At 37.0% G+C, this 13,855-nt stretch overlaps 1 protein-coding gene across 1 annotated transcript; it reads left to right on the forward strand.

Moving 5' to 3' along the window:
- Positions 1-6,703: 6,703 nt before the first annotated feature.
- Positions 6,704-10,931, forward strand: LOC121257138 (LRR receptor-like serine/threonine-protein kinase RGI1). The gene is given in 3 exon segments (XM_041158043.1): positions 6,704-10,084; positions 10,272-10,406; positions 10,409-10,931. Coding segments are annotated over 3 exon segments (3,429 nt in total). The 5' UTR covers positions 6,704-7,164; the 3' UTR covers positions 10,783-10,931.
- Positions 10,932-13,855: the final 2,924 nt, after the last annotated feature.

The following is a 13,855-nucleotide window of genomic DNA, read 5'->3' on the forward strand; positions in this document are numbered from 1 at the left end:
GGATTGACTCACTGGATTCCGGAATTGGGCTGCTTTTCTAAATTGGGCTACAGACCCGATATTTATTTACAGCTCATGTGAGATGAAGACCGAGTTGGGTCCAAAACACGCTCACATATCTATGACATGAAATGGGCTTGACGTGTTTCTTTTGTGCAATTTAAGATTTTTTATTTATTTTATTAAGTAAGAAAAATTATAGATTAACAGATAGTATAAAAATTATTACTTAAGTATTAATTAGTAAATAGTTTAAAAAATATAAATGACGTGGTAATGTTATTAAAATCCTTACCTAAGCACTGACTTGTCATCCTATAATGGGATAGGAGTATTTCTTAACTGTAGTTAATAAATAACTTTATTATATGGTTTTGGACTTTATTTTTTCCAATACAAAATAAACTTTTGTCTTGTACTTAGATTAATTGAGAGTCGATTAGATTTGTTTGCAGAAGCCTTAAAGACAAGCTTGGCCCAATCATGGCCCATTTGCAGCAGACAACGGTTCCAATGTTCCACGCAGCTTTTGGACTTTTTTTTTTTTTTTTTTGGGTATCAAACGGAGTTTTTGTGCTTGCTTTTGTTATAAACGGTTTATGCCAAATAAAGAATTGAACTTTCTTTCTTGAGTTATTCATTTTCTCTCTCTCTCTCTCTCTCTCTCTCTCTCTCTCTCATTTTTTCCCGTCTTCCCCGTTTCCAGCTATCACAGCGTCGCCACTAAGAGGTGGGGTGGAGCTTCGTCTTCTCCCCCTCTCCGATCGCCCAGCCTTAGTTCATACGTTTATTTCTAGTGTTTTTTAACTTTTTCTGGTGATAGTAACAAGTTACTCCGATCTGCTGCTTGCCGGCATTTTTCGACCGCCACGCGCCTCTCCAATGGTCTCCCAGCCGCCGATCTGTCGGACGGAGGAAGAAAACTGTCTAGATTAGTGGCGCGTAGGGCTCATGCGCGGCTTACAGTGCGTGTAGCAATGTTTTAAATACTATACCGGTCAAGGCACTGGAACGAAATATTTTAGTACCGGTACCATTTTGAGATAGTCGATATATGAATAAATTATATATATAAATATATATAAATTATATTTCAAAATAATAGTCTATATATGAATAAATTATATATAAATACGTATATATAAATTAAAAATAGTTTAGTCTGAATTGGGAGTAAAAAAATAAGCTTGTAATTTGAAAAAATGAAAAAAAAAAAAAAAGGCCAAAATATCGGCCGGTACAGGCCAAAATTAAGGCCGGTACGACCGGTACTAGCCAATATTTGGGCCGGTATGAAAGGTACCTGTACCGGCCCAGTGGCCGGTACGGCAACTATAGGTCGTACTGGTCGGTACGATATGGTACGAAATTGAAAACAGTGGCGCGTAGGCCTCACGTGCCTCCACGTCATAATGGGTTTCCAGCTGCCATGCGTGGCACCACAGTGGCCAGTGGCCAGCGGCCTCGGATCTTTCGAATTCGCCTGCTCCTTTTTTTCTTAGTGTGGCGCGTGTTATACACACGCGCCACTGCCGTCGGTACCGGTCTTTTACCGGTGTATCGGGTCTTCTAGTTGCTATTCCCTTATGTTCCTGTTTTCCCTAACCAGCGATCAAGATGATATGGTCGTGATAGTCTCCTCCAGTTGGACCAGATCAACAAAATGCAGCACACCCCTCTCAACTACGGCGTTTAGTTGTAGGTTTATAGTTTATTTATCAGACTATGTTAAAACCGCTTTTGAGCGGCATCCCCTTGTAGGACTGGGTTGGAGTCAAATTTTTGACTTATCCCGTTTATTTTATTTTCTTTTTTATTTTGGTGCTACTTTTTGTTTATTTTGAGAAGATTGTTGGGGACTCCCACCCCACTGAATCTTGTATCCTTATAACCACGTAGTTTATCTATGTTATATTTAACTTGCGAAGAAAAAAAAATACGGTTTATGCCAAAATAAAGAGAAAGTCACGTGAAAAGTCCAATTGACGGGTCATTAATGTTCGCATAGTCCCACCATCGTAGAATAGCATGAAAGTACTGGAACTGCTTCCTGGCCCTCAAATTGACTGAGTTATATATATACAAAATATTATATGTAGTATTTTTACATATTACTTATGCATTCTATTAATGTGATTGAGTGCATCATTTTTTTAATATAAATAACTACTTTGATCAATCATATTAGTAGAATACACAAAAAATATGCAAAAATGATTGTATGTAACAAAACCCATATCCTTTATATCTTAAAAGTGTCTATATGAGATAAACAAGAATGAATAGTAATTCGAGTTTGATACTTTTTATCCTTTTTTTTCCATTTATGCCCCTCTGTCTTTCTTGGTCTGATTACATTTTTGTTCATTTGGTTTTGAAGAATTTCATACCACAAATAAATCCTCATGGTGACCCTATGGTGGTGGTAAGGGGAGGAGCACGACGATGCTGGGGTTCTAAGGGCTAGGCTGTGGGTTACAACAGAGTAAGGGAGAGGTAGAGGCTCGATTGAGCATGGAGAAGCAAGGGAAGTGTTGTGGAGGGTTGGTGGTGGCGTCGTGAGTTGTAGGCGGTGGGTCTAGGCCATGCGACGGAAAGAACCCATGAGATAGAGAAATGCTTCATGAGAGAGGGAGGTAGATCGAGGAGCTGTGTCGTGGGAAAAAGGTGGCCGTCGAAGCTCATGGGGGAAGCTACTCATGGCCGTGTGGTGGAGGGAAATCAAAAGGGAGAATAAGAGAGAGGGTTACGGGCTTCGACCTGTTGCTGGGAGAGTGAGAGAGAGAGAGAGAGAGAGGTTTGTGGGGAGGAGATCGGCGTGGAAAAGGTCGCCGATGACTGGACTTGGTGGTGGCGCGACGACGGTGGGTGGCGACGCTGGAAGGAGCCAAGGAGAAGAGAGATTGAGAGAAAGAGGGGCGTGAGGCTAGAGGGAGGGAGGAAAGAGAGGGAAAAGGGAAAAGTGAGGGGAAAAGCTAGGGATTGAGACTTTAAATCTCAACTCTTCATCTTGAATCTCCAGATTTGATCCAATAGTGGAGGTTAAAACACTGAAAATAAACTTACTTAAAATAGATAATTAAAATATAAATATCATATCATACATTTAAAATCAATTTTAATTTATAAAATACTAATATTTCATCATTAAATAAATGATGAAGTTTTGCTAAATATTTTTAAGAGAGTAAAACCATATAATTTAAATTTCATAATATTCTTAATTAACTAAAATCATTTAGATAAAATAATTTTCTACAATCATAATATTTTTGGGGCTTCCAAAATATAAGAGGTTTACTTTAATAATGAAAGAATGTGAGAGCAACATAGGAATAAAAGACTTGGTATTTTTTTAGTACTCCCTAGGTTATCGAGTAGTGTGGTTGAATTTTTATTAATCGTGAGATAATTTTTTTGTTCATGCGATCAAATTTTATTTTTTTTGTTCATGCGATCAGATTTTGTTAAATATTTTATTCTTGAAAATGCAAAAACAGGGAGGCTTCATACGAGCTCACTACATCTTCTGCATGGTTAGAGGTACCATGACATGCATGCATTCATTTTTACTATCAAATAAGGTTAATTTGTAGAGCTAAAACTTTCATGCAAAGCTTTAACACATGATTGTAATTAATCTTTCACATACAGATGATCAACCCAAATGAAATGTTTGGAGATACTGCGATCGAAACAAACTCTTATTGTTAAAGTAGAGACATATGGAAATTTATAGATGCTTGCTTATATTGGGTTTCGTGCTCCTATGCATTATACTATTTACTAATCAATCTTATGTAATCTTTCAATCTTGATAATTGTGAACTAACAACTAATTCAATTATTCAAGATTTTGTACTTCATATAAGGAGTCACACTTTATTTGATGTTTGAACACATTATTTTCAGGAATTTTATTAAAATCGATCTTAACTAGCACATATAATATCCTATTTACTAACATATCGGAAATGCTTTGTTTAATTCACTAACTGTTTCAAAAATTTAAGTCGATAAAAAAACGATAGACGTAATTATTTGTATTAGGTTTAATTACACAAATTAAAAAAGAGTTCTGCCTAGAGATAAGAAAGAATCAACAAAATCCAAGAGCGAGATCTCAAAACGAGGTAGTCCCATGCAGCTCCCTCTTCATAACCTTCCTGATCATTAGTGGTATTACTTTTCAAAAGGCAAGAGAGGTAGCCGGGTGGGGTGGGTGTGACTGTGAGCACTGACCAGCAAGAGTGTTTTTAGGTTAGGCTTCTTCTGAGGCAATGACAGAGACAAAACGTGTATAGATTCCATTTTGGAGCTTCCCAAGGTCACGACCCTTAAAACAGGGGCTGTCAAGCAGCAGCAGCGCCGCTTAATTACCTTTTACTGTTATTTTTGGCTGTTTATGGTCCCAAAGCAGTGGTTCTGGGGTAACTTAAGGTCCTATACTGAATATTATATGCCTTAATTACGATTATTATACTAATATGTCCATATAGATCGACAAGTTGTAGAACATGGGATTTGTTTATGGAAGAGGGTTTGGTTTGGTCAGTCTACTAATTTTTGGATTCCTATGATTCCCACGTGAAGTGGCCTCAAAATCAGGGATGTGTTGTATGTTAATGGTAAAGCTAAGCTAAGCTAAGCTAGCTCTAGCTGCCACTCCACTCAAACGTGTGCCCATTTCAACCCAAAACGGAAAAGAAAAACCCCCTTGATTATTTATTTTCTGAACTTAATACAGTCATGACGTCTAAGGTTCATAGCTACATGCATGGGAAGATGCCTTGTTTGTTTCTTTCGCTTTCTTTTCTCTCTCTTTTTCTTCTTTTCATGACTATGGAATGTAGGATCTGAATCATCGGTAAGAGGGTCTCCAGTACTTGGAAGAATTAAAATTCCTAATCCTAGCCTTGTTTGCTTGACTGTCAACCTTTTACTCGTGATCATCATTTGTAAAAAATAAAAAAAATAAAAAAATATTCTCATTAATTACTATTTATTATCTCGCGCCCCATACTTTATGAAAAGTATATTCATATTCTATAAAATTAAAAAAATATTATAAATATGAGATGTCGAAATAAATAGTAATTGATGAATAAAATTCATCTCGTCAAAATATTCTTTCCCCAATATCATTAATATTACCTTTTTTTATGTTATTTGATGCACTATAATTTCTCACCGTTCATTATGGTTTTTTTAACGATCACCAATATATATTAAATAAAAAAAAAGGGTTTTCTTCTATCATTAGCAAGTCTGAGAAAAATATTACATGCACTAAATAAGTCTTGCAGTAAACAATATATAGGATCTTCAACTATTTTTGTAGCTCCATTATTGTGATTGCGACAATAATAATTTATAATGGATTGAGCAATCTAGGGCTTCATTATGATCATAGCATCTAAGAGGATTATTAGTGCCAATAATTTAGAATGGAGAGAAAGATCATGCATGTTGACCAACAGATCAAAATTGACTGATCAATTTAAGATGGACCCATCAAATTGAAATACTTTATTCTTTTCTCTTTTTTTATTTTATTTATCTGAGTAGAGGTCTTGATTTTGAACTGAGAGTCTGACTTACACGTGAGAAAAAAATTAAGAATATGATATAAATAATAAAATTTACATATTTTTCTGTTTAAGCTTTTAAAATAAGAGATGAATTCTCAATATCTTTCTGCAATGAAATTGAAGGGGTTTTGCTGGATAATAGTATAATACTTTATCGAAGCAGCCAGAGCTGGCATTACTTTACGTTACAATTTTTTATAAGCTACTTTATGCTACATTTCAAAATGCGCGCAGAGGGTGGTCGCCTCAAGAAAGTCTTCAATATTCTTCAGAAATATAACTATTTAAATTTCATACATAGAGAAAATTGGACGTTTTGGAATATGGAATAAAATAATAATAATAATAATAAAAGCCAACGGAAATGCCATTGGATCTAACGGCAATTTGAGCCTAATCTCTCTCTCTCTCTATATATATATGTCAGGAAAAATTTAACAAAACCAGCTCAACTGGAACGTGCACGACTGCATGAGGCACGTGATCATTAAGACGGTATTATCATGTTATGGAGAAAGGATATTTACAACTATAAATTATGTAACTGTTGCATAAACGTTTTGAAAAAAATTAATAAAATATAAAATTCACATAAAAAAATTAATTTTTTAATAGTAAACTCTATTCTTTTTCAAAACGATTACGGAGCGTTTACGCACTTTACGATTGTATATAGAATTACTCATAAATTAATTGGCCAGTTATTATGGATCGAATATGAAACAGTATATATATGTAGAAAATTATTCTTATTAATTATTATTCATCATCTCACACCTTATAAAAGATTATAAATATGTGATGATGAATATTGACTAATATATAACATTTCTCGTATATGTGTATATATATATTCTCTCTATATATAAATATATTCTCCATTATATATATGCAAACGAGCTTTTGATTGGATGATAGAGAGGGCTCATCAATGAATTTGCTGAAGCCCAGAAAGCTAGCTTTCCCATGAGCCAAATAAAGATTTTATAAGTCCATCAATTTATATTTGAAGTTTGAACTACATGTAAGAAATAATTATAGATAATGGAAGCAAACAACACTGACTTGACGTTGGAGGTAACAACTCTCTCACTACAGTAGTGGGAGTCAATCAGAGCAATCACCCCTAAAGAAAGATTTGAGGTCATGGTGGTCTTCTTTCTCCTCATATAAAAATGGTGTCTTTCCTCTATGTGCGTGAACCCAGCTAGCAATTCTTCCATTATTCTAATCACCTTAGTGGATAGAGAGAGAGAGACATCCAAGTTGTGGTGCGGTGGTGGAGCAGTTTTGCCGATCTCTAGGCATTATTTTTTTTTTTTGGTTTCATTTCTTTATTTTAATATGGTTTGTCTCGGTGTGTTCATGGTTCTCTACTTTGCTTTGCACAGAATCGTAGAAAAACCAAGTACTACTTCTTTGAGCTTGACTTCCGAGAGCTTGAGTTCAAAGCAAGAAAGCAGAAACACAGCGAGAGTGTGTGTAAGTGCGCGCGCGAGAGAAAGAGAGAGAGAGAGAGGCTGCAAAACCCGATGATGCAAACCCGAGACGAAAGTTTTGGAAATTGAGAAAAATGTCGTCGATGCCCAGCTCGAGGCAATCTTTCTTCTCCTCCTTCTACAATCCCTCTTCTTCTTCTTCTACATTCTTTTTCTTCCTCTTCCTCATTGCTCTTCTCTACACCCCTGCTTCCACAGCAAACCATGAAGCCTCCATTCTCTTCTCTTGGCTCCACAGCTCCACTTCCCCACCACCGTCGTCTTTCTCCAACTGGAACATACTTGACACCAACCCATGTAATTGGACGTCCATAACATGCTCCCCACAAGGGTTAGTCACCGAAATTAGTATACATTCTGTTCAGCTCGAGCTTCCATTGCCTTCCAATCTCTCTTCCTTTCGCGCTCTTCATAAACTGGTTATATCTGATGCCAATCTCACCGGAACCGTCCCAGCTGAGATTGGTGATTGCATTGGACTTGAAACCATAGACCTTGGATCAAATAGTCTTTTTGGCTCAATCCCTCCAAGCATAGGCAATCTCCAAAACCTCGAGGACTTGATATTGAACTCCAACAAACTCACTGGGAAAATCCCAGTTGAGCTATGCAGCTGCACAAGGCTAAAAAACCTCCTGCTTTTCGATAATCTGCTAGGCGGGTCAATCCCCTCCGAGATTGGCAGATTGTCGAGCCTTGAAATTTTACGAACAGGCGGAAACAAGGACGTTACTGGGAAAATCCCTGATGAGCTTGGAGACTGCAGCAATTTGACAGTGTTGGGGCTGGCTGATACCAGAATTTCAGGCTCTTTACCGGCCTCATTAGGTGGGCTTAGCAAGCTTCAGACTTTGTCAATCTACACTACAATGGTCTCTGGTGAAATACCTTCTGAAATAGGTAACTGCTCTGAGCTTGTAAACTTGTTTCTTTATGAAAATAGCCTCTCTGGTTCAATACCGCCAGAGCTTGGTAAGCTTAAAAAACTAGAGCAGTTAATGTTGTGGCAGAATAGTCTTGTTGGGGTGATCCCAGAAGAAATTGGCAATTGCAGTAGCTTGAAAATGATTGATATATCATTGAATTCTCTATCCGGAACCATACCTTTAACTTTAGGTGGCCTTTCGGAGCTTCAAGATTTCATGATTAGTAATAACAATGTGTCCGGGTTCATACCGTCAAATCTTTCCAATGCTACAAATCTTTTACAGTTACAATTTGATACAAATCAGATCTCAGGTTTGATCCCACCAGAGCTTGGGATGTTGTCAAATCTCACGGTGTTCTTTGCTTGGGATAACCAGCTTGAAGGAAGCATTCCTTCCACTTTGGATAGTTGTAGAAATCTCGAAGCACTAGATTTATCTCACAATGCACTCACAGGTAGTATTCCTCCTGGCCTGTTTCAGCTCCAAAACCTCACAAAGCTGCTCTTGATTTCCAATGATATTTCGGGTTCAATACCACCAGAAATTGGCAATTGCAGTTCTCTCGTGAGGCTACGGCTTGGAAGCAACAGGATAGCTGGTGGGATTCCTAACACAATAGGTAATCTCAGGAGATTAAATTTTCTTGATCTGGCTGGAAATCGTCTTTCTGGGTCGGTGCCTGATGAGATTGGAAGTTGTACAGAATTGCAAATGATAGACCTCAGCAACAACATTTTAGAAGGTCCTACACCTAATTCATTTTCATCTCTATCCGGGCTCCAGGTCTTGGATATTTCGTCCAACAAAATTTCCGGTCAGATTCCAGCAAGCTTCGGTCGTCTTGTTTCCTTAAACAAACTCATTCTAAGTAGGAATTCATTCTCTGGATTGATTCCTCCATCTCTCGGTCTTTGTTCAAGTCTCCAATTGCTTGATCTCAGCAACAATGAGCTTACAGGTGGAATCCCGACGGAACTGGGTCGGATTGAAGCTCTCGAAATCGCTCTCAATCTCAGTTACAATGGACTCACTGGTCCAATCCCGACTCAGATATCTGCTCTCAATAAACTTTCCATCCTAGACCTTTCTCATAACAAGCTAGAGGGGGATTTGAATCCACTTTCTGGGCTTGTGAATCTTGTTTCGCTCAATATCTCCTACAATAACTTTACTGGTTATCTTCCTGACAACAAGCTTTTTCGGCAATTATCACTAATGGATCTAGCTGGAAACCAAGGACTCTGTTCTTCGAGACACGACTCATGTTTCTTGGGCGATGTTGGCAGGACAGGACTAGCAAGAAATGAGGATGATCTGAGGCGGTCGCGGAAACTTAAACTAGCAATTGCCTTGCTGATCACCCTGACAGTGGCAATGCTGGTTATGGGCATGACTGCAGTCATAAGGGCACGAAGAAGCATCAGAAATGATGATGACTCGGAATTGGGAGACTTATGGCCATGGCAATTCACTCCATTCCAGAAACTAAGTTTCTCTGTAGACCAAGTGCTGAGATGCTTAATAGATGCCAACGTGATTGGAAAAGGGTGTTCTGGGGTCGTTTATCGAGCCGATATGGACAACGGTGAAGTGATTGCAGTGAAAAAGCTCTGGCCTTCGACAACTGCTGGAGCCGACGACTGTAATGACGATAAATGTGGAGTTCGTGATTCCTTCTCTGCAGAGGTGAAAACCCTTGGCTCAATCCGTCATAAGAACATTGTCAGGTTCCTGGGCTGCTGTTGGAATCGAAACACAAGGTTGCTCATGTATGATTATATGCCTAATGGAAGCCTGGGAAGTCTACTCCATGAGAGGACAGGAAATGCCTTGGAATGGGAACTTAGGTACCAAATTTTGTTGGGGGCAGCACAAGGCCTCGCTTATTTACACCATGATTGTGCCCCTCCAATTGTTCACAGGGACATCAAGGCCAACAACATCCTAATTGGTCTTGAATTTGAGCCTTATATTGCTGATTTTGGCCTAGCCAAGCTTGTTGAGGATGGAGACTTTGCTCGGTCTTCCAATACTGTTGCTGGCTCTTATGGATACATTGCTCCTGGTGAGTTACTATTTCCATTTTCAACATAGTTGTAGATACGTTTGTTTCCATGTTTATTATAGTCTCTGCAAACAGCAATATGAGATTTCCAGCAATTTACACAATGGCTGATTTAGCAAGCCCTCTAAATACAACAATGTAATAACATATTGGCAATCTTCAACTAACTTTAATGTTTCTTTTTCAGAATATGGATACATGATGAAGATCACCGAAAAGAGTGACGTTTACAGCTTCGGCGTAGTGGTCTTGGAGGTCTTGACAGGAAAGCAACCAATCGATCCAACAATACCGGAAGGGATCCATCTAGTGGATTGGGTTAGACAAAAAGAGGAGGAATTGAGGTCCTAGATCCAAGCCTCCTATCTAGACCAGAATCAGATATAGAGGAAATGATGCAAGCATTAGGCATAGCCATATTATGCGTAAACTCCTCCCCTGATGAAAGACCAACCATGAAAGATGTGGCGGCAATGTTCAAGGAAATTAAACATGAAAGAGAGGAATATGCAAAGGTGGATGCCCTCCTGATCAAGGGTTCTCCAGTAAGCAATGTTCAAGAAAATAAGAACTCTAGTGGTGTTCCAGCCACTTCATCATCAAGACCTGCTATGCAAAGCTTGCTGTCTAAAAGCAATAACACTAGCTTTTCTGCCTCCTCACTACTTTACTCATCTTCCTCCGGTGCCAAAATTTAATTTCAAAAGATGAACTATATAGTTTGTAGCTAAACAGAGGGGTGCTTGTGGCTTGTGATTTTCTTCATTTTCAAAACTCTTTGTTTTATCAATGTAAAGAGAACAAGATTGATATTTATTAATGCATATAGAGCCAACGATAGGAAATTCGCTTTCTCCAATATTCTTAAATACATGCAGAACAACTCCTTTCTTCCAATTTCCAGGTTCCAATTATTCACCACACACAAAAAGCCTACATTACTCGAGTTGGGTTCAGAGACTGGGGGCATTAACCAAGACTAGTGTTTGCATACAGTCACAGTATCATAGTACTACTCATCTAATAATTTTATTTGAAAACCTTTACATCACACACCATCTATGTAATATAATTTGATTTAAAAGATAAATTTTAAAATTTGAATCTCGCAGATCAAATTATGTTATGTGAATAGTATGTAGCTTAAAGGCATTAAAATAGCACTACTATGTGAAAATGTGTTTCGTTCTCTTTTCTCGCTTTTCTGAGCTGATATCAGGACATCCAGGGTCTGAGTATGTTTGGTCAATTCATTGAGGCTGATGGATTGGTGCTACTTTTTATATCCATTCGATGACTGAAGCATTCTCTAGCATGGAAAGAATCTAGTAAGAAGTTGAGGAAAAGTCGTTATCTAGGAAAGACTGAAGGATCTTGTCAATAATGATTTAAACCTGTAAATTTCCGTTGGGTGCATGGGACCAAAACATGAGTTGGGGTTAGTTTTTGATTCCCTGCATGTGTGTTTCACTATATTGGGTGTCTGTCTGTGGATTGAGTTTCCACTTTCTCATTGCCCAGTTTGCAGACAGCATGAAAGAATTGATTCCGAGTTTGGTCACTTGGTGTACCTTTCCAAAGGTCTTAGACTGCTGTGCTGCTTTGTCTGTCTGTGGCATAGCCTATTAGGACTGCATTTTCACTTTTTCAGTAATCAAAGTTAGAGAGATCAGAAAAAGCTTTGACCCAACAGATGATTGATTTTGCTCTGAGTGGGTATGCTTGGTGTCTCAACAATAGTCCCCATTTTTTTTTTTACGTAATAATTAAGTAATTATCTTTTAATATTGTGATTTTTTTAAAATGTTTAAGGGATTACAAAAATACATAAAAAAAAAAGCCAAATGACCTTTTCGGTAACTTTTCTCGTGCGTGGATGTTGGGTGTAGATCCATCAAATAATTGAGTTTCTAGATCTGGAGAGAGATAAGATTTAAAAGTTGCCTTCTTTATTTTTACAAGGTAGTATTGGAAGTTTCAATCTTAATGGCATGAATAGTTGCTTGTCATTGATGATGATAATCGTATAGCTTGAAATATTTTACTTCCACGCTCTTTTGTTTTCTAGTGATATAATCTTAAGATAAATGCAAGTTTCGCATAATTATTTTAAAAAAGTAAAATCTATCATTAAAAATAACTCGTTTAAAAATAATGTAAAATATAAATATTTTATATATAACTGTAAATATCATTTCTCTTATTTTATTTGTGATGTAAGCCCATAATCTCATTTTGATCCATTTACTCATTTTTTTTTTAAATATTTCTTTTTCAAGGGTTAGTTGAGTGGCTGATGGGTGATATGGGGATGGAATTATTGGTTTGGATGGTCAAAATCTAAGAAGATCCGAAATCCAATTATACATGCATCACATAAAATTTTGAACAGATTCGGATTTGGATTCTGCTAAACTAATTTGGACTGAGCGAGCTCGGCCCAAATGGAACATCCACAGTACCTTGGCAACAACGGCAATATTGTTGAAAGGCAACTAACCATATATAGCCTCTCATGTACTAAATATAAGTAATTATAATTGAAAAATGTTTGTAAGCGCATGGTGTAAACGGTGTGTAATGTGATTAACGTGTAAATATTTAATGAGAGAGAGACCGAACTGACGAGAGATATGAGAGAGCACTGAGGAGAGGGAGAGACCGAATTGCTGAAATTGATGAGAGAGAAAGATCGAACTGATGAGAGAAAGACCGAGCTGATAAGAGAGAGAGAGCTGATGTGAAAGGAATAATTCATTTTAAATTTGACACGGCATAGACGACTGCACGCCAATTATATCCAACGACTATATATAAAAGAACTGATTATAATTTCCTGATATATACACCACGATGCAATATAGCTCAGACTTGAGTGCGTACGTAGTAAGATACACAATATTATTGTAATTATGTTCGGTTTTTTAGCCAATTTTGACGGTGCTGCATGGCCAGCCACTTAAATGATATAATTAAATGGAAAAAGGTTAATCAAAGGATCAGTACTTATACAGTTAATACATGTTGTTAGTCATTAATGTTAACGTACGTGCTTACTCGGACGTGAAAAATTAGCAGTGTGCGTCGGATCTTAATTTCGATCCTCAATCAAGAAATAGACCATGAAAAAAAAAAAAAAAAAAAAAAAACCTTAGGAGAGAAGTGACAAAAGTGTCTAGCTAATTAAAAGCACAGACCAAGAAGCATTCTGATCGAGAACAAGAAAAAAATAAAATTTTAAAAATTTTAAATTAAAAAAAAAAAAGAAAAAAGAAAAAAAAAAAAAAGGAAGCAAAGTAATAACGGGGAAGAGCTAGCTAGCTAGCTGGAAATGACACTACAAGAAATTAGGTATTTTCTAACATTTAAAATGGTCGCAAATATTCATAATAATCGCTGCATTTGATATTTTTAGCAATTTATATCGCTGTAAGTTCGACGAAATCCTAAACTCGATTTTGATCAATTTCAGCGATAGAAAAAAATGTCACAAAATACTACTATTTCTGGCGATTTTAATCTATCGTAAATGTCCAAAAAATCGACAGAAATGGCCTTCTCATTTACCACTAAAATCGTTGAGAAAATTTATTTCCTGCGATATACATCGTCAAGTTAATAAAATCGCTGCAAATAACTCATTATTTTTTCAATTATTTTAAATTATTGTTGTCATTAAATATTTCCAACGGGTATCTGTCGCCGCAAAAAAATATTTACGACGATTTTATGTCGCCGGAAATATATTTTTATTCTGAAAAATTATTTCCG

The sequence above is a fragment of the Juglans microcarpa x Juglans regia genome, chromosome 1D (assembly GCF_004785595.1).
Source record: "Juglans microcarpa x Juglans regia isolate MS1-56 chromosome 1D, Jm3101_v1.0, whole genome shotgun sequence".
Lineage (NCBI taxonomy): Eukaryota > Viridiplantae > Streptophyta > Magnoliopsida > Fagales > Juglandaceae > Juglans > Juglans microcarpa x Juglans regia.